Source organism: Mercenaria mercenaria, unplaced genomic scaffold (assembly GCF_021730395.1).
Source record: "Mercenaria mercenaria strain notata unplaced genomic scaffold, MADL_Memer_1 contig_1150, whole genome shotgun sequence".
NCBI classification, from domain to species: domain Eukaryota; kingdom Metazoa; phylum Mollusca; class Bivalvia; order Venerida; family Veneridae; genus Mercenaria; species Mercenaria mercenaria.
This window is the reverse complement of record NW_026459129.1, coordinates 20097-44687: the sequence shown is the minus strand read 5'-3', so window position 1 is coordinate 44687 and position 24591 is coordinate 20097. Positions and strand designations below refer to the sequence as shown.

General features: G+C 34.4%; 1 protein-coding gene across 1 annotated transcript; it reads right to left on the bottom strand.

The window, feature by feature from the left end:
* Positions 1-16715: 16715 nt before the first annotated feature.
* LOC128551487 (UDP-GalNAc:beta-1,3-N-acetylgalactosaminyltransferase 1-like) lies at positions 16716-23893 on the bottom strand. Its single transcript, XM_053532360.1, has 2 exons — positions 23708-23893; positions 16716-20259 (listed from the first exon to the last, which is right to left on the bottom strand). The coding sequence occupies exon 2, from the start codon at positions 20234-20236 to the stop codon at positions 19199-19201; it is 1038 nt and encodes a 345-aa protein (XP_053388335.1). The 5' UTR covers positions 20237-20259; positions 23708-23893; the 3' UTR covers positions 16716-19198.
* Positions 23894-24591: the final 698 nt, after the last annotated feature.

Here is a 24591-nt window from a genome sequence, read left to right as displayed (position 1 = left end):
GGTATAAATATACATTCAGCATAAACTTTCTCCGGCTTTCTTTTGCTTTCCATTCAAGTAATAGTCCTATAATAACCTAACATTTTCGTTAATTGGTCATGTCAGTTACAATGCCAGTTAAAAATGAAAAACGTCAAATAATTCAATAATGGATGTTGGAGGTAAAATGAGCAAGCATGTACAAGTCTATTATTGTTGACCTTCCTGGTTCTTGCAATAGATATAAAGGCAACGGTTTGGAAACAGTCTTAAAGCAATAAATAATATTATTCATAAAATGTATAAGAAAGATAATAAACAATTACAACGACACAAAATACAAACAAAATATTCCAATTTCGCCAACGCTTCCGGTCTATGTGACAGTAATAGAGCTGTTTTATTGGCTGTGCAAAGTGCATGCAACTAGCGTAGTATTGTTAATGATGGTACACAGAGATAAAGGAATTGTTATCTACATCTGGATCTTATTAACTGGTCAGGAAGGAAGTACATAGACCGACCACTTATACATGTACACTTTCTATATATATATAAGTTCCAAGCTTACCCACCAGCCAAACATAAACAAATTTATACGCAATATTAACTATGATTTTATTGTCTTCATTTGATACCAACAGATCAGCATATCTATAACTGGTTGGAGTCTTTCTATTGAGTTTAATACATTTTAACATTTCGGGGCTTTAATCTGTTTGTATACATAAATGAGCCGTGCCATGGGAAAACCAACATAGTGGCTTTGCGACCAGCATGGATCCAGACCAGCCTGCGCATCCGCGCAGTCTGGTCAGGATCCATGCTGTTCGCTAACAGTTTCTCCAATTCCAATAGGCTTTAAAAGCGAACAGCATGGAGCCTGACCAGACTGCGCGGATGCGCAGGCTGGTCTGGATCCATGCTGGTCGCAAAGCCACTATGTTGGTTTTCCCATGGCACGGCTCAAATATTTTAATATGATATTGTTTTCCAATTCTTAAGATGCTTATATTTTAGTTATATTACTAGTAAAAACTGTTTCGGGACCTCAGTTATCCTGTACGAAAATAGGAACTGTTTTACAGCTGTAAAAAGTTTGTATTTTGAAATTAAACCTGTAAAACGACCTTTAAGTGGAAAATGACAAGAAATACAGTTAAAATTTACAGGTGTAAAACATGCAGGTCTCAAAAATACAGTGTAATAGATCACAGCTGAAAGTTACAGCTGTAAAATGGACATGTCTCGAAATTACAACTGTAACTTTTTTGGAGGGAAACATAGTACTACCAGCCATCTTTAAAAGCATTAAATGTTTTAGTAATAAATTGTAGAAAATTTAAAATGAAACCTAAAATACTGTGCCAATTATTTGATTCCTTTGTTGGATCCATACTAAGTTATTCAACTAAGATATGGGATGTTAGTAAATCGAAAGAAATCGAAAGAATACAACTAAAAACAATTAATTTTCAAAGAAAATTCTTAATGTCAAAATGAGTAGATCACATGCAGCAGTATATGGAATTAGAACGATACCTCCTATACATATCAAGATATCTACGTATATTAAAATACTGGTTTAAAGTACTTAAAGGGCAAGGAATGCCTGAATATAAGTTAATTTGATATGAAAGCCATCCTCAAGCCTTTCATAACGCTGAAAGAATTTTTAAAATCGGACCACTATTAAAAAGATATGGCAGTTTGAAATTTAAGAAAATGGTTGATCATGGAGGCAGCCATTTTAATCTGCTTATGACGTCATTTACACACTGTTGAATTCTTTATTTAGCAAATTACCTTTTAAATAGATTAATTCCATATGTTTCTTGTGTGTAAGGTGTAAAACATGATAATTTGTTCCATTATAGCTGGAAAAAGTAGAGAAATTATTTTACAGAAATAAGTAAATACCCTTCAAATATGTATCTAGAAATTTCATAAATCCGACATTTTTTTCTTGTTACCATGGATAATATAATTTTGAAAACTGTTTATAATATGTCATATGAAGATTGTCTAGATGGAAAGAAAAATTGGGTGTCAGGTGTTAAAAAGTTATGTGATTATGGATTTAATTTTGTATTTGAAAATCCATCGCTTGTGACTAAAACAATTTTAAACAAAGATTGATCGATTGTTGTCTACAAGAATGGTGTAATAGTAAGTCATCTAATTTTGTACTTCATTTATATGATCATTTTAAGGACACGTTTGGTTTTGAAAACTATCTTGATAAACTACCTTCTGATCTTGTTCGTCTACGGGTGTCATCACATTCATTAAGAATTCAAACAGGCAGATATGGAGCAAAAAGAATACCTAGAAATGAACGTCTTTGTATGTACTGCAATTTAAATGATATATACGATGAACTACATTTTCTTTGTAAATGTCCATGCTTTGATGATCTCAGACGCATTTATATTAAAAGATATTTTTATAATAGACCAGGTATGTATAAGCTTATTGAACTGTTTAAGTGCAACGATAGAAATACTCTTGTCAAACTAAGTAGATTCATTAAACTTCAAACTTTCAATCGTAGAAATTTGTTAATTCAAAGGTAATATTGCAGTAACCATTTCATCCTCTAAATATTAATATTGTATGTGTGTGTTTTTATCTCTTCAAGTCGTAACCAACTACATGTATTTGTTTATATACTGCATGTATATGTTATTTAACGATGTACATGTTGTACATGTTAATAAAGATTCTGTTCTGTTCTGTTCTGTTTAATGCATTGTGGCGGGATATAACTGAAGAGACACCACATCTTCTAAGATACTGGAATTTTAACCGTTGTGGTGTAAGTGCATCTGTTTAATCATCTAATATGCATGTGTAGTTGTAAAAGAAACATGTATAAGTACATGCATTTACTATTTTCACTATATTTGAAGCTGATCAGTTTAAAAGAAATAATTACAAAATTGTCATATATTTTCATGACAAAGAAAGTTTTATAAATAAAATTTGATGCATAGTTTCTACTTTGTATCCTATTATTGAATTTTGCAAATGCTATACTGTAAACATATTTAAAATCTATTTTGCCATTTTTGTAGTACCTGCTATCCTTTCTAGAGAGTTACAATTCATCCTAAAACTTTGCTTCCGTCCCTTAAAGTAATGTCCTCTTTTTCAACACCTGTAATATTTCTACAGCTGTAACTTTTTCATTTTTACAGCTGTAACACATTGTAAAGTCGTAATGTTTTAATTTCGTTTTACAGCTGTATATTGAAATCTACAGCTGTAGAATTAATGTTGTTATATAAAATCTACAGGTGTAAATTTGAAATAATCATGACTGTTTTTTGAACTTTTATGCAGGTTTTTACAGCTGTAAAGTTTTGTTGGTGAAACTTTAACTGTTAAGTAAAAATGAATGATATGCAGGTTTTTTTTGCTGTCGTACATGTTTCAAGAAAGTAGATCGTTCTTTGTCTTTAACAGCGATATATCTCACGGGAGATATAATTTATGGGATAAAATTACCGTAGAATTCAAAATAATATTTACTAAAAAATGATAAATTATGTTTTATAAGTGTATGTATTTATAATGGAATATAAAGGTCAACGGAATTCTCCACTACTTGTGGGATCAGTTATCTATAAGCATATAATACCTTAATAAAATTGACATATTTGAATCACCAGGAAGATGAATAGAGACAAGCATTTCTTCTGAAAACTGATTAATGTAACATCTATTTCTCATCAACAGTAACGCGGTTATTATTCAAACTATGATTACAATTAGGAAGCATGTTTTCATATTAACAATTTTTAAACTTGACATATGTATTCACACGTAATACTTGGAAAAAAAACAACTCAAGAGCACTGTCAACATTTTTCTATGGGGGCGATTTTACAATACTGCTAGAGCTTCGAAGTACTATTTACAAAAGAGTTGAATTAGGTATACGATACAAACCTCCAAGTTATTTTGGTGAAGAATTAAAAAAGAAATTCTTTACCTTAAGCAACATTTAAACATGAGTCCATTAATTTTGTAAACATCTTAAATTCAAAATAAATAGATAAGAATAAATACGGTCTATATGGGTAATAAAACAAAAAAAAAATCATTTGACAACAGAAATGTGCATTTGCTTATCGTATCACGCAAGTCATTTTTCTAACGAATTTTATGTCATATTTTGCAACGGGTGTCTCCTGAAGCAGATAGTTAGCATATTTTCTTCATACAATTGAGCTCAGGAAAGAAGAGTGATAAAGTACGGTGTTCATTTTGGGCCATCGTGGTTTTGCATTTTCGCCCTGTAGATCGATAAGGGCGACAGTGCGATGATACGATACAAACACGCGAAGATATGATGCGAAAAGGCGAAAACACGATATAAAGATGCAATATCAATATGGACTTCGACATCGAGTTTTCGTATCGAATTGTCGCGCCACCGCATCGTGTCATCGTGTCTTCGCGTCATGCATTGTATCATATGTACAACTCTTCACACTGTATTATCGCAATTTCGCATTATCGTATCGTGTTGTCATATCATCGTTATATAGTAATTTCATCCTTAAAGGCTCTGACCTCAATATTTTGGCTAAAAATGATCTTTCTTTAGAACTGAAGTTTGATCATAATTATTATGAACATTAGAAGAGGGATTTTTGTTTCTAAACTTAAAAATGCCAATTCAAAAAAAAAATGATAATAATAAAATAGAAACAATGAAGCAAAACAAAAAAAAAAAAACTTGCCCGAGTCGGTAATCGAACCACGGTCGCCGCGGCAATAAACACTTTCCTGCGGTCTAGACAAATATAACCAGAAACTTAACGGTCATTAAATACAACGCTATATGATTTAAGCAGTTTACATTCGGTACCCCATTACAAAAGTTTTCAATTTTGAATGGAAAAACTAGTAAAACAACTAATTCTTATGTGTTTCTATAACATATAAACTGTCTGTAACTAAGTTTCAATGCCTTCTTAAGAAATATACAATAATTTTCTGATCGATCGATATCTAAAAAATTCTCTCTTTTTGTTGTAGTCGTACGATCTAGAGGCCAACGCCATTAAGTCCAATGGGTGATTAAGCAATAATACAATGAAACAAAAAATCGCAGAAACACAAAGTACGATGTTGAGATCGCATTTTCGCATCGTATTATCGCGCCATTTCATCGTATCTATGTGTCTTCGCATCTTTTTTCGTACTATCGCTCTTACCAATCTACTGGGCTAAGCCGCGAAACAACAATGGCCCTAACAGAACACCTTAACAATTTCTTGATCTTGATCTTGGATTATTTATATTAGCCTGGAGAAACATTTGGAGAAATGTAAGGTTTACGGTACTAAAGCTAAAAAATCCAATTTATCAATTGGAAAGTAGACTAAATTTTGCTTCGCTTTTCATATAAGATTTTGCCCTTCATAAATCAATAATATGTTCTAGTATACAAGATCGCTCACCTGTTAAATGTGGAACTGGAATCATTAAGATAAACATTCTGTCCAAGTTTCATGAAGATAGGGTCATAAATGCGGCCTCTAAGTGTTAACAAGCTTTTTCTTTGATTTAAGTGATGACCTTTTTTTGACTCCACATGACCCAGTTTCGACCTTGGCCTAACAATCATCAAGATATATATTCTGACCAAGTTTCACGAAGATAGGGGTTTAAATATGGCCTCTAGAATGTTAACAAGCTTTTCCTTTGATTTGAGTGGTGGCCTAGTTTTTGACCCCACATGGCCCAATTTCGAACTTGACCTAGGAATCATCAAGATAAACATTTTTACCATGTTTCATGAAGATAGCAACATAAGTGTGGCCTCTATGGTATTAATAAGCTTTTCCTTTTATTTGATCTGGGGACCTAGTTTTTGACCATACATAACCCAGTTTCAAACTTGACCTAGATATCATCGAGATAAACAATATGTGCAAGTTTGTTTGAAATCAAAGCATAAATGAAACCTCTGTATGGCTGAAAGTGCCAAAAAAAAAATGTTGCCCCTTTTAGGGGCAATAGCTTTAGAACCCATGATTAAATCTAGCCGGTTTTCGAAAGGAACCGAGATCTTATTGTGACTTAAGTTGTATGTAAGTGTGATTAAAATCGAATGTAAAATGTTACTTCTTTTGTGTTCACAAGGTGAAATTAACAAATTTTGGCTATTTCAGGTGTCAATCAGGGGCCGTAACTCTGGACCCTATAATTGGATCTGACGAACTCATTACGAAATCCAAGATCTATTGTTGTTAAAAATAATTTGCGAGTTTGTTTCAAATCAAACCATAAATGAAGTATCTATATGGCTACAAAAGCCAAACAAGGCAAAATACAGCAATTTTGTAAAATCAAGGGCGCTTAACTCTAGTCCTACTACTCCGATTTCGCTCAAAATCAAACTCATCCGACATATTAAAGTCATAAACATTCTTTATCAATATGATTAGGATTGATGAAAAAATGAAGGTGCTAGAGTGAAAACAATGAAATATAGCAATTTTTCTAATTCAAGAGCCCATAACTCTAGACGTACTAGTTCAATCAAGCCCATATTCAAACTCATTCGAGATCTTGTGGCCACATACATTGTGACAAAGTTTGATTAAGATTGCTTTGGATTTATGGATGCTAACTAAATGTGGACGTACGGCGGACGACGGACATGCATCGATCCTAATCGTGGTCAGAAGAGCTAAAAAAAATCTAGCCAAAATTTCTAAGTAAACAGATAATCGATCCTGATTGAAAATTGCATTCACACAGATTTTGTTTTTCAAATGATTGCCCACTAATTGAAATTATGGTATCATTCAAATAATACTCTAATTTTAATATAAACCTAGGAAATATTCAAACATTTTACAACTAAATACGGCTTCAATAGATGATGCTCCCCCTTTCAAACTTTATTCATAAGGGCTCATTTTGAGTTTCTATAATTAAGTTAAGGGACATAAATTCAATTTTATTTGAGCAATCTTGCCCATTATCAAAACTGTCTGTGATCTTGCGGTCATTAACATTTTGAGTAAGTTTCTTGAATATTGCTTTAAAATTTCTTTAATGTGTGTTACGAATGCGAAATATGACAATTTATATTAATTAAAGGTTCATAACTCGGATACTGTTGAAGCAGTATTGCTCACTATCGATATTGTTCGAGATCTATTGAACAATTGAATGTTATGTAAGTTCCACGTGGATACTAGTTTGTAAAAAAAAAAAAGTGAAATATAAAATTATCTAGTTTACGGACAGTTACTAAAATGTACATATTTAATTCTGATCTTGAAGCCGAATTTAAGTGATGATGTGAGTACACAATGTGTCCAAGAGCTTATTTATTTCCGCGTATCATTCAACAGAGATGTATCCGGTCAAAGAGTGTTGCTTTCTAAGAATTAAATAATCCAGTCTGGCCAACAGCTGTCATGCACCATACCTGCTTTTCTTATAGTAGTGCGCGAATCCAGGTATCGTAACAACCAAATAAAAACAGAATGTTCCATATATTTTATTGCAAAAACGACCTAAAATGTGTCCCAATACTTTAGTGCCTCTCTGTTACACATTACAAGCTTGATCTTTATGAAGCTGAACGTAAGTGACAATGTGAGTACACAGTGTGTCCAAGAGCTTGTTTTCTTCCGCTTCCGCCAGTAGCGATATAAAGTGAAACTGTGCCTAGATCCTTGAAATAGAATCCGTCCTATTGTTTAAAATAAAGGGACTGTATTGTTCTCCTTGAGTGTGTTGGAACACGTTTAAGCTCCACCTATTGTTTCTCGATGACTCACCTCAGGGTGCGGTTCCCTATTTGATCGTCTGCTACTGGATAGATATGTAAACACACCGATAAAGTCACGCCCGACCGATTTCAAAAATTGACTCAACAAAAACAAAATGGTGGTTTATATAGATACTCCCTGAAGAGATGGGGTTAACTACTCCCTATTATACAGATTGATGTTTTTGAATGTGTCACATAGCACAAACACAACACGAACACGACACGAAACGAGTCTATACATTTTTGATGTTTATTTGCACAATGGAATATTTCGTACATAACTTTCATAATTCATTTCGTAACTTCTTAAGCCTTAACAAATGTCATATCTAAAGCCTAACTTAATCTTAATATCTACGAGACCCATTCCTAGGTCTAAGTCCAGCCGGACTTCTAAGCCCTTCTGACCACTTCTGTGTCGAGATCTCTTAGGGATCATTATATAGTCGTTCTGTAACATCATACATATGAACTGTCTGACAATTTGACGTATAAAACGTGTGGGTTTGATATAATAAACAATTACAAACATGCATCATATATCAATTTGACAGGTGTGTAGCTGGTGTACTGTCTAACCCAACTGATTATTTTACACTCGTTACCCACCGAAAGAAAAAATTTGAATTGCAAATTTAAATTTTTCAGACTTGAAGTACTATCTATCGCCTTACAATATGACATGTAGAATGATATTTAATATGATCAAGAACATTAGAATACAATCTGAAGGAATGATATTAAAAAACAGTGTTAAAGAAAAATTTTTAAGTCATTTATACAATTAATGATAAACAAGAACAAAGGAGAATAGTATTTAAACTAAACAGTTTTCACAATTCATAGAAAGTCTATTTTTTAAAATTTTATATCGGCCTTTGTAGTGGCACTTCTCCTTTCTTCCTCCAAGACTTTTTCTTTAACCCGTGTTACATTCATATTTCACAAAACCAATATCTGTAAAATAAAGCAAAACACAGGTGAGTATCTTTTAGAATATATGCTATATAAGAGTTAGGAAAAAGATAACAATTTCGTTTAATAACATTGATAAATTGCCTATAATTATTGTCGCGTGTAAAAATTTTATCATGATATTTAAATTTCACTTATCTATACAAAGATTTTATTCAGCATATTAATCTTACTTTCGAAATATTTTGATATTTGACTACAGATATTAAATGAATAGTAAAATCGACATGTAATGACCAAAATGTATGAATTATGTATTGATAAGTAGAAAGAGAGAGAAGATAATTAGTTTCTTTTAGTGTTCTGTAATTTCCCAGCTGGACCATTTTCTTCGCCAAACTTCACAGGCTCACAGCTTGCAGTCCACTTTCGCCATTGTCGCTTGGTTTCGCCATCTTCCTACACATTTGTCCTTTGGTTCCGACATTCTTATACAGCGTAAAGCATCACCATCAGTCTCAGTAGCTAAAAATCTCCCGTCATAGGCCGTAACGTTGTACCGCACTATCCAAGTTTATGATGTTCATCCATCTAATTTCATTTGCTAACTTCTGAAATTATCTAGAGTTCTCCAAGTTATAATATTATTGTTTCATTAACGAAATGTTCAATATTTCAGATGCATTTTCTAGAGTTCTCCAAGTTATAATATTACTATTTTATTAAAGTCATGTCCAATATTCCGATGACCTCCGAAAATACTTTGTTATTCATTGTTCCCATTTGTCATAAATGACAGTTTATGACAGATAAAATCAAGTCTGCATGTCTACAAATTGTCATAATACAAAATGCAAATGTCATCATTTTGCTTTGACAGGTACTTCTCGATGTGTAACCGTTAAGTATAATTAGTTTCCCTTTGGCTATTACATAATGACAGTCCACAATACGACAAGACTTATAATGTTGACTTGGAATACACTTTTTCCCAGGTTAATTTGACAGTTTGTCAGTATTTTATTTCAGACAGTTCGTATTTTATTCAAGGCAGTTCGTTCGTACTTTCTTTTCATAAGTGGTATCTGTACTTCGAATAAACCGTTATGTTACCGAAAACCTTACTTCTTTGTACTTTTTTACAAGCTATGTCCTACGTTTTACATTATTCGAAAAAATAAAGATATCAGCCAAAATATGTTTCTAACAAAAAGCAAAACATGTTCTCAACATAAAAATATACTTTTTTTAAAAATGTATAAGATAGCTATAAAATTCTACAAAATAAAGCATTTAGTCATTTCCAAATACAAACAGACATACATACAAAACCAACACCAATATATAACAGAATAACTGATAATGATTTCTTCCATGATTATATTTACACAATGTAACCTTTCTAGATGATTCAACAGAAATATTATGTCGTCCGCGAGGAAAATATAAATTTTCCGGCAAAATACCCTGCTTAAAAACCATGAAAGGTAACCTAAAAGTAACAGCACATTCAACTGTTTTTGCAACTCTTTGACAAAAATACTACATCAGGTCTCATAAAACAAAAGCTATTGCGCTTAAAATATCCGGTACACACATGTACCTCATAATGCAATATATGCATCGATTTCACGCTATGATAGTAAGACTCCGATTAAATATTTCGGAAGACAGTATCTGTGTCTGTATAATAGTATACATCTTACAAAACAACTGGGATCTCAACTTCCAGTCTCACAAAGACAATATTAAGTAACTCTTAGTATCTCACAATATATATAAATTCAACCTTACTGGAATCCACATGTTCCAGCGACAATATCAAGTCATTTTTACGTAATAAACATATTCTTCTTTGCCATATCAGGCTTCAAAATATTTCCAGCACAACAGACCAACCTTATAATTTACTGAGACCTGAAGTAATCATATGGTTAGAAAGATAACCATGTACACATTTATTCAGCAATGACAATTTAACCCAACAATGCATTATCATGCATAAAACATCTTAAACACGAATTCCACGTATTTAACTAGTTTTCAGCCGTTCCTTGTATTTTCACATATATTAGTGATGAAATGTTAACCATAACCTCAACAGAAACTATTTACAACTCGTTTTGCGCATATCTATGAATACAACACAAGTTTCATAGGACAATCCATCTTCCTTCATTTAAACAATTTGTCAATGCAGGAATGCTCAAAACTGTTTAAATGTGGCCATAAGGGAAACAAATATCATATGGAACAAGTAAAATAAACATAATATGACAAGTAAAATTTTCGAAAAACAAAATATTTTCACATTTGCATTTCTTAATTCAGTCTCTTGAGTATTTTCCTCAATGCATTGTTTCTTACTTTTTACGTTTTTTTTTTCTATTTATTTTACTCTTTTTTTAAGAATTTTGTATATTATGAGTTAGATTTTATTATTTTATAAATTTGAATTTCTTTTCATGTCTAACAATTGATCAAAATAAATTTACCTTGAAATTTTGTTCAAAAATAGAAACAAAAATTTAATAAAAGAAAAGACTAGCTTGCAAAATTATACAAGAAGATAGGTAAAATGGCAACTCACAGTTTCTCTTCTTTCGTCTTGGCAGCGTGTCGTCGTCGTCGGAGTACCTCGCTTCGTTATGTCGCAACAACCCATTTTGAAATTCGACATCCTGTCTGCGGCTCCAAAAATTGGATAGAGTTGTGTCACATAGCACAAACACAACACGAACACGACACGAAACGAGTCTATACATTTTTGATGTTTATTTGCACAATGAAATATTTCGTACATAACTTTCATAATTCATTTCGTAACTTCTTAAGCCTTAACAAATGTCATATCTAAAGCCTAACTTAATCTTAATATCTACGAGACCCATTCCTAGGTCTAAGTCCAGCCGGACTTCTAAGCCCTTCTGACCACTTCTGTGTCGAGATCTCTTAGGGATCATTATATAGTCGTTCTGTAACATCATACATATGAACTGTCTGACAATTTGACGTATAAAACGTGTGGGTTTGATATAATAAACAATTACAAACATGCATCATATATCAATTTGACAGGTGTGTAGCTGGTGTACTGTCTAACCCAACTGATTATTTTACAAATAATGCAAATGGAAATCTGTTGAATGATTGGTCAAAAAATGTTAAAAATTTGTTGTCAGACTTAGGTTTTTTATATTTGTGGGATACTGAAATTGTTACAAATACACATGTCTTAAATAGTGTACAAAGAATATATGATCAACAATTGCAACAATGGTGTGCAGACCTTGGTGCCTTAGTTACAATTTATTTAAACGGGATTTTTCTCAAGAAAAATATCTAGTTTGTGTTAGTAATGTGAAACATCGTATAGCATTATCAAGGTTTAGGTGTTCATCACATAAATTAGCTATCGAAGAGGGTGGGTTTAGAAATATTGAAAGAAGCCAACATTTTTGTACTAAACGTAATATGAATACAGTTGAAACAGAGTATCATGTTTTATTAGTGTATCCATTTTATAATGATTTGAGAAAAAAGAAAACATGCTTACCTAGATATTATTGTTCTTTGCCTAATATCAACAAATTTAAAACAATAATGACATCTACACAGAGAAATGTGATTGTTGATTTAGCAAAGTTTATATACATTGCGACTCAAAAAAGAAATGAATTTAGTTAATTATGTGTTTGATGTTCTGTTTATGTATATCAAATTTATGTCATAGGGATATGTTATCATGAAAATTGTTTATACTACACTTTTCTGTTCTTGTAATACTGTAGATAAATGTATAAACCGCCACAAAGTTATTTGGCGATGGACATATATATGTTTATGCCGATAAAATATTTGACTTTGACTTTGACTTTGATCTTGAGTTATTTAGATTAACCTGGAAAAACATTCGGAGAAATGTAGTTTGCAAAATTAAAGCAAAAAATATTTATGATTGGAAAGTAGACTAAAGTTTGCTTCACTTCTAATATAAGATTTTGCCCTTCATAAATCAATAATAGTCACATCGTCTCATTGTGGTAAAGATTTATACCAAGTTATTTCAAAATCCCTTCATGGATGGCAGAGTTATGGACAGTACATGAAACAGACCTTGTTAAAATTTGACCTCTAAATGCGACCTTGACCTTGCCGCCAGGGGCCTAGGTCTTGCGCATTACACATCGTCTCATTATGGTGAACATTTTTGCCAAGATATTTCAAAATCCCTTCAAGGATAGCAGAGTTACAGCCCGGACAAGAATTTACAGGGAAGCACGGGCGGACGCATGCACACATTGACGGACGGACGGACAGTACGATTTTAATACGTCTGCCTTTGGGGGCATAAAAATCATAGAAATATCTTAATTATCAGTCTAGTGGCTAGTCTAATAAATATTTAAATACACATCTGAATTATAGCTCTCTTGAACACGTAGCAATGCACTTGTCCTTGTACACATTCTGTTGAATTTTAAACTGCCTGAACATGAGGGACACTACTTAGTATTAGCTTTTAAGTAAATATTTGTTTAACTGCAATACACTCTAAAGTGAATAAATAGTATTCCATTACTAAGTAAGTAAGTAAGTAAGTAAGTAAGTAAATTTTATTATAGTGACATCGTGTTATGTACAATACCAATACATATAAATTTACAATTTACAACACCCGGCCACGTTGGGCCTATAAGTCACTTTAAATTTTAAAGTTTCGAAAAATTACTAAGTAAATGGACATAAATTTAATTTTATTTGAGCAATCTTGCCTATTTACAAAACTGTATGTGATCTTGCGGCCATAAATATTTTGAGTGAGTTTCTTGAAAATTGCTTAAAATGTATTTTATGTGTGTTTAAATGCGAAATATGACAGTTTACACTAATTAAAGGATCATAACTATGGTGCTGTTGAAGCAGTATTGCCCATCATCGATATTGCCCAAGATCTGTTGATCAAATAAATGTTATGTAAGTTCCACATGGCTGCTAGTGAGTAATATAAAATTATCTAGTAAACGCACAGTTACTAAAATTTACGCATTACAACCCTGATCTTGATGAAGCTGAACATAAGACATAATGTGAGTACACAATGTGTCCAAGAGCTTGTTTTCTTCCGCATCCGCCAGCTTATCGTCCAAAAGAGATGTATCCGGCCAAAGGAGTCTAACCTTTCCTTCATACACGACTCTCAAAAATCCTGTCAACCTTCCAGGGTCACATTTCATGATGAACAAAGGCAATAACGGAACCTTTGAAGAAACTGCCATTTTAACTTCTAAGTTACACCATGAACTTTCTAGAAAGTTTTCCGTTACTACAGCTAAAGTCACATGACTTTCTGTAATTGCCACACGACAAATTTCATCAATATCTACTCCTGCTAAGAAATGTTTATCATATAGAATAATTAAATGATCTGGTTCATTTACATATTCAGTGTCTTCTAACAGCTTTAATAACTTATTGTTTAATTTTTTGTAAATTTTGTTAAAGACGAATTCGGAATCTTTGGAACAATATGCAAGGAATACGACAAACTTCGGGTTTCTGCGAGGATACTCTTCCATTGACTCACAGTCTTTCAAATGAATTATGACAGGCATGTTTTGTTGATCTGTGTCTTTGACAGCAGAATGTTTTCTTTTTCTATAAATCACAACTGCTGCGATAATCACTACAACTGCTCCCAATACTCCACACAAAGCACCTAACAAAGTCATCAAATTTCGTTCAACTTCTTCAGCGCAAACATTTTGTACGAATGCATGAGCAATATTGTTACTGATCAATATATTTTCACCTTCAAAGCTACAACTGAAGGGTGCTGTTGATACGTTTACATCTTCAGTAAGAGTTAACAGCTCGCAGTCACATTCTAATGTATTATCCTTCAAGTTAATTTCGATATGTCTTCCTAAGGAAGTAAAATGTTGAATCACAGCTGCATCTATTACTTTAAGTAAATTTTGTTGAAGATCTACCGACAAAAGATTTACACATGGTGAAAGATCTGTTTCAAACACAGTGAGTTTATTCCATGATATATTCAAATACTCTAAGACTATATTTTCTACGAACATTTTCTTTGGTATGTATGTTAGTTGATTGTGTGAAATATCCAGTTCAGTCAGATTGTTATTTCGGGAGACAAGCTTTTCTATATGTTCATTACTCAACCTATTAAGGTGAAATCCCGCCAATCGTAAAACTTTCAAAGAAGGCATTGCATAAAACATATTTGGCTTGATCAAAGGGCCTCCAAATGAAACTTCCGGATATGACAGGTCAAATAACTGCAGCTTATTGTATCCTGATATAAGTCCAAGCTGCTTTGAAATTTTACTTTTTGATAACGTATGATATAAAATATTATTTTCTTCAATGCACATATCTTTACTTATATCAAAGAAGAAATTGTTCATATCAAAATATTTTGTCTGTAAAGTACGAATACTTTTTCCTGTAATTATACATCCATTTTCTGATATATACCTCCTAGTCGTACAAGCGTTTTCGGTACTGTGTTTGAACAGACCGCGCGGCTCTGCTCTCCATTGAGTATTGTTATATCCTCTTTGTAAAACTGACCAGTGGTCAACAGCCATAAAAGAAAAGTTGGCCAGTGATATAATAGTAGAAAAACAACTTGTGGAACCTAATAATAGTGTACCTGATATATTAAGTGTTTCGAGGTGAGGTAGAAAATCGAAAGGTGCCAACAATGTTGTCAGTTTGGTGAAACTGACGTCTAGAATTTTCAAGGAAGTGTTAGAAAGAAGCACAAACATCGGTTTTCTAATAACTGCTCCAGGAAGATTTGCGGCGTTATGGTTTCCGCTAATATTAAACACCCGTAGATTTGAAGAATTCAGCTGATTAAGTCCCTTCGTAATGTTATCAAAGGTGAGGGAAGGATTTCCCGATATTTCTAGAACCTGTAGCCTATGCAGACTGCGAAAAGCTCCAGGTTCAATGTCTACCACGCTGCAGTTGTAGATCCGTAATGTCTTCAGGTTATAAAATGGTACGAGCAAACCGTATGAAACTATGAACGCATCTTCATTTCCTGATATTTCTAAGTCCTCTAGTTTGTGAAAATCGCCAGATATTTTACTTAGGACAGATAATCCTTCTCCCACTATCTTCAGTTCTTTAGCATAACACTGAACGCCATAATAACCACTGCTACACCCGTGATCATTACTAAATTTATCAACATATCTGACATTAGATGTTTTGCTATGTGTCGAATATATACGACTGAGAATAATTGCCGAAATGAATAATAAAATTATTTCCTTTGATATTATATCCATGATATTTTAACAACTGGTTATAAAGCATTAATGACTAATAGAAATCGAGAGTTAAAATTTTGTTTATGAATCAAACATACCGGATATATGTGGAGGTAAATTTATACTTCCGCATTGTGCATGTTAACTTGATCCGAGTTACAGATAACAAACATTGCTAAATAACTCACTCAGTCTGATATAGTTTATATATTATTACTAGATCTAACCTTATTTTAGTAGATACTGTGATAGAGTATATTGAAATTCTAAATAAATTGTAATACAGGTTTTGGACAGAGAACAATTCTGAATCTTCAGATATTCTTACATTTGAATTTAATCATGAAAAGGTTCTTTAATCACGTAGATCTATTATTTCTCTACTTTACATACCAGTTATTGCATATATTTCTATGCAGACAAACTATTTGCATTTTAGGCCACGATAATCCGTAAATAGCCAACCGCAAAGCAGACTTGTACCCGCCTATATTTCATATACAACAGTAGCGTTGTATAATATGTATGGGATAAATCAAATTACGTTTTGCCATAGTGGGCATATAATTTCAATAAAGCTTCTTTCACTACACCTTTTGTATGACGTGAACTACAGCACGAGATACACATGCACAGGTGATAACGGTTACGCTTCAAGTATCACAAAACAAACCACCAGTTTAGATCAGATTTAATGGATACAACTGAAAAATTTGAATACAAGTCACAACAATGAAATAAATGCCATATACGGATGAATGGTTATTAAAGCCCATGAGTGTATATAAGCAACACAAATGTTTAGGTTATGCCCTTTATTCGTGTGCAACACCAACATTTTTGGTTTGTTTTATTCTATAACTGCTGGACATTGTATTTCATTGTCATCTTTGCCGACACATGCGTAAAATTGCATATGGCTAATTATTTTATTACCGTCTTACGTGTGTACGTGCAGTAAATTTTTGTTATAAGGATATTTATTTTCTTCATTTAAGCGTTACTGAGTATTAAATCCGTACAATTTTGTATTTGTTTAAGAAACTGTATGGACAAACGTTAATCTTGTTCATGATTATCATTTACTATTATCTACTTTTGTTTTATTTTAGGAAATCATCTTTATACAATAACAAGTAAAATATCCTGACATAGAACAAACTCAATATCGACAATACTTTTTTTTTCTTTTATTTGGATGGATGACGGGGGTGGAGGAAGGGTAACATTATTTGCTATATATACCTTAATACACAACATACAAACACCGAATAAAATTGTTAGACACGTTACTAAATTTACCATAAACTCATGTAAATAAATGTGTTTCTGATCTTGTATTTACTCTTCAACAATAAATGATATTCTGATACTTTTTCTAAATGCGGTATGATTTATTCCACTCGCTATGGGTACTGTTCTATATTATCACCAATAACAGGCTTCATTTTAAGCATGTTGAGTATTTTTATTCAGAAGCAAATGATCATTGCTAAAGGTTAGATAAATTTTGATGTGAAAATCTGGTTGTATACCAAATGCTGTCAGATTGTGTAAGAACGTCTTATCTGTCCAAGAAGTGTATCTATGGGTAGGCATATAAACAGGATGATATCGCAAATAAAAAAGCTACCGGCGATACAATACTTTCACATATTATCTAACTCTAGGGTTGTATACTTAGCAAAAAAACACTATGCGAATTATCTTCCAGATGGTAACACCCAACCCAAAGGCGAATCAACAAAGTTGCTTTATGTGCTTGTGTTAAATAAGCGTGATTGTATGTAACTTGGACAGACTGTGTATACCTTCTATTTGAGAAGGCCATTGTGCAAGACTTCTGGAGATTTATTTCAAACTTAAACCTCCAGTCTTGAACCAACAATTAAGCATTACTTGTAATTGTTTTGGTGAAGATACAACAAGTGAGATATCGTCAGCCAATATGGCATTGCTGCACGATATATCACCCACATTTACGCCTAACCCAGAGGAGGGTAACTCGTTCGGTGGGTCATGTATGAAGACCAAATATATTTCTTGTTTTGGGTACGCCTTTTTACAACAGTATTTCAGTTATGTAAGGGCGGGCAGTTATTCCTGGATTTTGTACCAGTACCAAAGTAAATAGGTAAGGGTAGATTTCTCGGAAGCACAGAGCACCAAAAACATAGCCTCAGAGCCACGTATTTACAAAGAAGGCCCACAACAAAAAAAAAGAAGCCGTGATGGAAAAATATTACAGACGGGTTGCTTCAAAAATCTAACAAGTAGATATAAATGTATGCCAAATATAGAAAGAGGGGGAGAAAGTGGTTAGGGGTAAAAAAGGGGATGGGGGTTAGGGGAGGAAATAGAAGGGGAAATTAGAACAAGGATGAATATACAAACGGAATGCTACGTTCCTTAGTCACAGTTACATTTGAACGTAAACCACAATAGCGCAACTAACATAGAAAAACGGACAAGTAAGATACAAGAACACAGAAGGGCACCGCTTTAGACTCACAAACACACAAACGCACCCCTATAAACAGGTTCGATGAGGTAACCTCGGTTGATTTCTATGAGCTAAAGTATGACATCAAAGGTCCTACACAGGTAACGTAGCATCGTTTTTCAGGCTTTTTGTTTCAAGTAGTATCCAACCTCATCACCTTTTCAGTGAACGTGTTCAAGCTGTCCTATATTGCACGTGTGGTAAATGTCCCATGCGGCTTAACGTAATTAATGCCATGGAGAAAAAGCCTCCCGAAAGTTACACATGACAATGAACGATCTTTAACTATATGTTTCTCGTGTCGGTGCTTCCGTGAATAAACTGACATTTCTCTGGGAGAAATTTCATCTACCAATTCTCTTCCTATCTATCCAAAGAGCAGAATTTTTCCTTGAGAATTCTTGCATACAGCTAGGATTTCTGCCTCACCTGATATACTTTTTTTTAACTTTTATAACTCAAGTTTTCATCAGTGTGAGATATATTTTCGGCTTCTCAAATTGCCTCAGTGTGGCTACGGCGCTGAAAGTTTATAGGTGTGCGAAATTTAAAGGTTACTGAATTACCAGCTTACATACAAAACTTAAGTCGAAAAAGAGGCACAACTTTATAAAAATATGAAATGGATTGAAGGAACCTGCGCACTGTATATCATACATTCTCGGGGAACAAGTGTGTGAAGTATCAATCTAAGCTAAAATCATTATTTACATGGGTAATTGCCTGTTTCCAAAGTGTCTTCATAGAATCTGAATCTGACGATTCAAGCAAAGCGCCTAGTAATGGACATAACTGTGTTCTCGATTTAAAACATAGAAAAGCTTTATTTTCGTCGCTAAGGAAATGTGATAGAGAAGAATGTTTCACTCCTGTAGCATTTGCTAAAATTCCAAACACATAATAGTCATCCATCCAAAAGAACGGTGTCCGTTTTGCTGTTTCGTACATCGGCGCAATACTATCTTGTGATAATATCACAAAATATCCTCGACAAAATGTTAGCAGGTAGTATTTTAAACCTACCAACTCATGACTAGCAACTCTCCACTTTTTCCCTCTCAGTCTTGAAATTGCCTGTTTTCCAGCATCCTTAACTTCACACCACATTTTCATTGAGGTATGCTTATAGTTTAGTAAAATATGGTTGTATAACGAAAACACGTTGACAAAAACGTCATCATCAAGTTTGAGAACGTAAGGCGCGTTTGGACAATATTCCTTCACCCATCTCATCCACAAAACAGCTTTGTGAGTTATATTTTGGTATGAATCATATACTGTTCCCTGTATAATATCGTTATAGTACAAAGACTCTTGATGGACAAGAGCTTGTATATCGTTATTGTAAGGCAGACCCAAGACGAAAACAACTTTCACGCCGTACCCGGATAGCAGATGTTTATTGGCCCATGATTGTCTTATTGATGCACGTTTCACAAAATTTGTTACTTTAGAATGAATAACGACTATCATGTTGATTCTCGAATTATCCAAACATGTATTGTTTGTGATAATGTTATAGGGATTGTCGTAAATGGATAATGGATAGCCTTGGTACATATTGTAAGGATATGCTATTCGGTCGAGAACACTGTCAGCAATTCTATATATACTCGTCGAGAACAACAGAATAATAGAAATTGCTGCAATCAAAGATGATGATTTCCATCTTCGAATATTCAGTGAACTTTTTAAAGACACTAATCTCCACTGCCGTGCCATCTCTTTGATCTTTAAATCCAATCCTGAAATCAAAAGTGAAAATTAGTTTTGACCTTTAGCCTGCTAAATTTCTAAAATGGACTTGTCTACAGTTCAATTTGGACAATACCATTTATCATTTCAAGGAGTGTTAAATAAAAACTTACTGACTCATGCGCGAATCCAGCCAATTTTCTCAGAGGGGGTCCGACAATGGCACTATGACAAACATTTGTCTCTATACACTAACTAATTTGACGTGTGTTTATGTGGATGCTAGCCGTTTACAAATACAGGATTGCCAAAAAAGTTTTGCTGAACAGGCTGAAGTAGAAAAGAAGTCGACCAGCTAGGGGATTCCGGGGGCATGCCCCCTTCCCCCCCCCCCCCCCCCCCCCCCCCCTTCCTGGATTTTTTTTTTAATTCAGCGCTTCATTTCCTGCATTTTGGTGCATTTTTGGAGCATTTAAGAACACCTTTTCCACTGCAATTATATATGCAATATATCCCTTATTTTCACGTTTTTATGAGCTCACCTGTTAAATTCAGGTAAAAGATAATTAACATAAATATGAATTACGTCGCGGTCGTATGTAGCAGCAGCCACATACACTTTTCGAAAAACCATTTTCTTTCCTTCTTCTCTTTTCTTTTTTTCTTTGGATTTCAAGGGTGTGGTGGTGTGTGTGGGGGGGGGGGGTCCTGACCCGCGGACCCCTTCCCCACCCCCTCTGGATCCGCGTATGTGACTAATTAGCGAACAGTGCAGACAGCAGACAATGATCGGCCTGCGCGAATGTGCAGCAGGCTGATCTTGGTCTGCACTGGCCAGCAGGCTAAAGGTTAAAAGCCGAAATTTAAATGACATCTGATAAGGCGGGACCTTGTCCGTACGTTTTTACTGAGGACCTAAATGCACAAAAGGGCCCATATATATACAGATAAGATGTCGTGTGCCTGAGATAAGATGTCATGCGCACGAGATAAGATGTTGAGCGCACGAGACAAGATGTCGTCGAACGCTCGAGATAAGATGTTGTGCGCACGAGATAAAATGTCGAGCGCTCGAGATAAGATGTTGTGCGCACGAGATAACATATCGTGCGCATGAGATAAGATGTCGAGCGCTCGAGATAACATGTCATGCGCATGAGATAAAGGTGTCAAGCGCTCGAGGTAAGATGTCGTTCGCATGAGATAAGATGTCGTTTGCACGAGATAAGATGTCGTGCGCTCGATATAGGATGTGGTGCGCTCGAGATAAGATGTTTTGGGCTCGAGATAAGATGTCATTCGCACGAGATAAGATGTTGAGCGTTCGAGATAAAATGTTGTGCGCAAGAGAAAAGATGTTGTGCGCTCGAGATAAAATGAAGTGCGCACTGGACAAGATGTTGAACGCTCGAAATAAGATGTTGTGCGCAGTAAATAAGATGTCGAGCAAATGAGATAAGATGTTTTGCGCACGAGATAAGATGGTGTGTACACGAAATAAGATGTCGAGCGCTCGAGATAATATGTCGTACTAATGAGATAAGATGTCTAGAGCTCGAGATTAGTTGTCGTTCGCACGAGATAAGATGTCGAGCGCTCGAGATAGGATGTCATGCGCTAAAAATAAGATGTGCGCTCGAGATAAGATATCGTGCACTCGAGATAAGATGTCAAGCGCTCGAGATAAGATGTCGTGCCCTTGAGATAATTTAATCTTAAGAAAAAATAAATGCATGCCCTAAACATACAGCTGTAGATTCACACACACACTGAATTTAAATTTTCTTTATTACCAGTAGTATATTTGATAAATTTCAACATGGTTTGAATCTATTCTATCAGTTATTGTAATAAACCTAAACAAGTGTGTCATTTAAATAAAGATTGGGTCGTTGCCTACTTGAAGTTTGTATTTTTACGAAGTGAATCTTACAAGTTTACTTTCCTAAACGGTTCAGTAACTGCGCACAGGTAGAGTTGTATGTGTGCTGGTAACTCAGCTAAAATACCGAAACTACAGCCGGGAAAGACAATATTCACGGGCAATTAAGACGGATAATACCCTTTAGTCTGCTGTCGACAAGTGATTCTGCCTTTGCGACCAGTGCAGACCAAAATCAGCCTAATGGTCTGCACTGTTCGCTATTCAGTCAGTAGATTTTAAGTGAACATCCCGTTGAATAATAAGTGGAACTGCCTAAACTGAATTATGGACCGGCCTATTTTAGAAATTTAGCAGCGTAAAAGTTACCAAAGGCAAGTTTCTTAAATATGTAAAAGTCATAAGTTACGTTTTATATATGAGCCGCACCTTGAGAAAACCAGCGTAGTGCATTTGCGACCAGCATGGATCCAGACCGGCCTGTGTATCCGCGCAGTCTGGTCAGGATCCATGCTGTTCGCTAACAGTTTCTCTAATTGCAATAGGCTTTGAAAGCGAACAGCAAGGATCCTGACCAGATTGCGCTGATGCGCAGGCTGGTCTAGATCCATGCTGGTAGCAAATGCACTATGTTGGTTTTCTCATGGTGCGGCTCATTTCATGTTTTGAAGCTTTAAAACGGATGCATAATATGTTTCGCATTGTTATTCAACTTTTCGATTTTTTTTCTGATATGTTTCATAATTGTGTCAAACATTAATGATATACTCCACCAAACGGTATCAGGCTGAAGTTTTCAACATAAATTATTTTAGTCCATGTAAGTATAAGGGGAAAAAATACGTAGACAAATATACGAAATCAAAACAAAAATAAAGTAAATTATTACAAGCTCTTGCAATGATTCCTAATGATAACTTATTGAAAGATGCACTCCATTTTTATTCTATGTAGAAGAAAAAACAGCATTTATCACATTTGGGGTGTCGTAAGTCAGGCTCCATGAGATATACTTAGCTTTACCTTTAGAGTTACTTTAACAAGGTTGTAAATAACCTTGTAATGTCAGCAATACCGTAAGTTTTCATTTAGACGCCATTGATTCGTTTGCCAATCTGCTTAGCCGGAAGGGATCAATTCTGGCACTTTAATATGTAAGATTCTGATTCTGTTTGTTGCTACCGTAACTGAATAACCGCATTATCAGATACAAGTTTCGATAGCCTAGCGGTAGAAGGTCCGCTTCGGGTGCGGAAAATCGTGGGTTCGATCCCCGGCGGCGTCATACTAAGACGTGAAAAATCGTTTCAGTAGCCCCCTTCCTTCATACCCTTGTGACGATAGATTTCACCAGGAACGACGTGTCGAGAGTGATTTATAAGTTGTATAATATGCTTCACAATCGACCTATAAACGAAGGTACGAGCTAAAACTGTATCGTTTCAAGGAATCAAGCAGAATTATTTTAACAAAGTAAAAGCAAAGAAAAATAAATACGTTATAGGTAAACCTGTAATATGCATTTGTACTTGTAAGCAATAGCTACTGTGTTATATGAGAAGAAAAAAAGAATCTAAACGAAAAATGTGTTATGATTTAAAGCAAAATGTATTTACAGTGAATTCCGATTTCAGCGAACTTCTCGGGACCGTTCTATCCAGACTTGTGTAAAATTCCAGTTGGATGCACTTTTATATTTAAGTGTAATAACAGGATTACATTACAATTTGTTTGTGTTTTATTCTTCTGTAATAGACCTTAACAAGTGTAAAATTCAAATTTTACACAGTCTATACTATACAAAATGCAATTTACATTTCATACTTGTACGGATGAATAGCTATATATGACTTTTAGATGTTAGGTATCTCGTCGTATCATTATGTGAAACTTACATTAATGATATGCTCCGCTAAATATTTTTAACACGTATTATTTCAAACTATATATGAAACATGTAAGTATGAGGAAAAAATCATTAGCAGACAAATGTAAACGAGGAGCAAAGCGTATTTGTGTGTTCTACTTCTAGATTGGAAATCAAAATATTCTCTCTGTTCACATTTGAGCCACGCTATGACAAAACCAACATAGTGCGTTTGCGACCAGCATGGACCCAGCCAGACCAGCCTGCGAATCCGCGCAGTCTGATCAGGATCCATGTTGTTCGCTAACGGTTTCTCTTATTGCAATAGGCTTTCAAAACGAACAGCGTGGATCCTGACCAGACTGCGCGGAGGCGCAGGGTGGTCTGGATCAATGCTAATCGCAAATGCATTATATTGGTTTTCTCATGGTATTGCTCATTTAGATTGTAGAAATAGATATTTTGATCACAAGAAAATATATCTTTAAGAAATCAACAAAATGAATAAAGGGTACTATGAGGCAATGAAATTTTCAAACTTTTCACTCCCCCCTGGAACAAGCTGAAAACAGAAACATTTAATAGACTCCATGATACCAAAAGACCAGGCAAAAATGTAATACCGCAGACTTC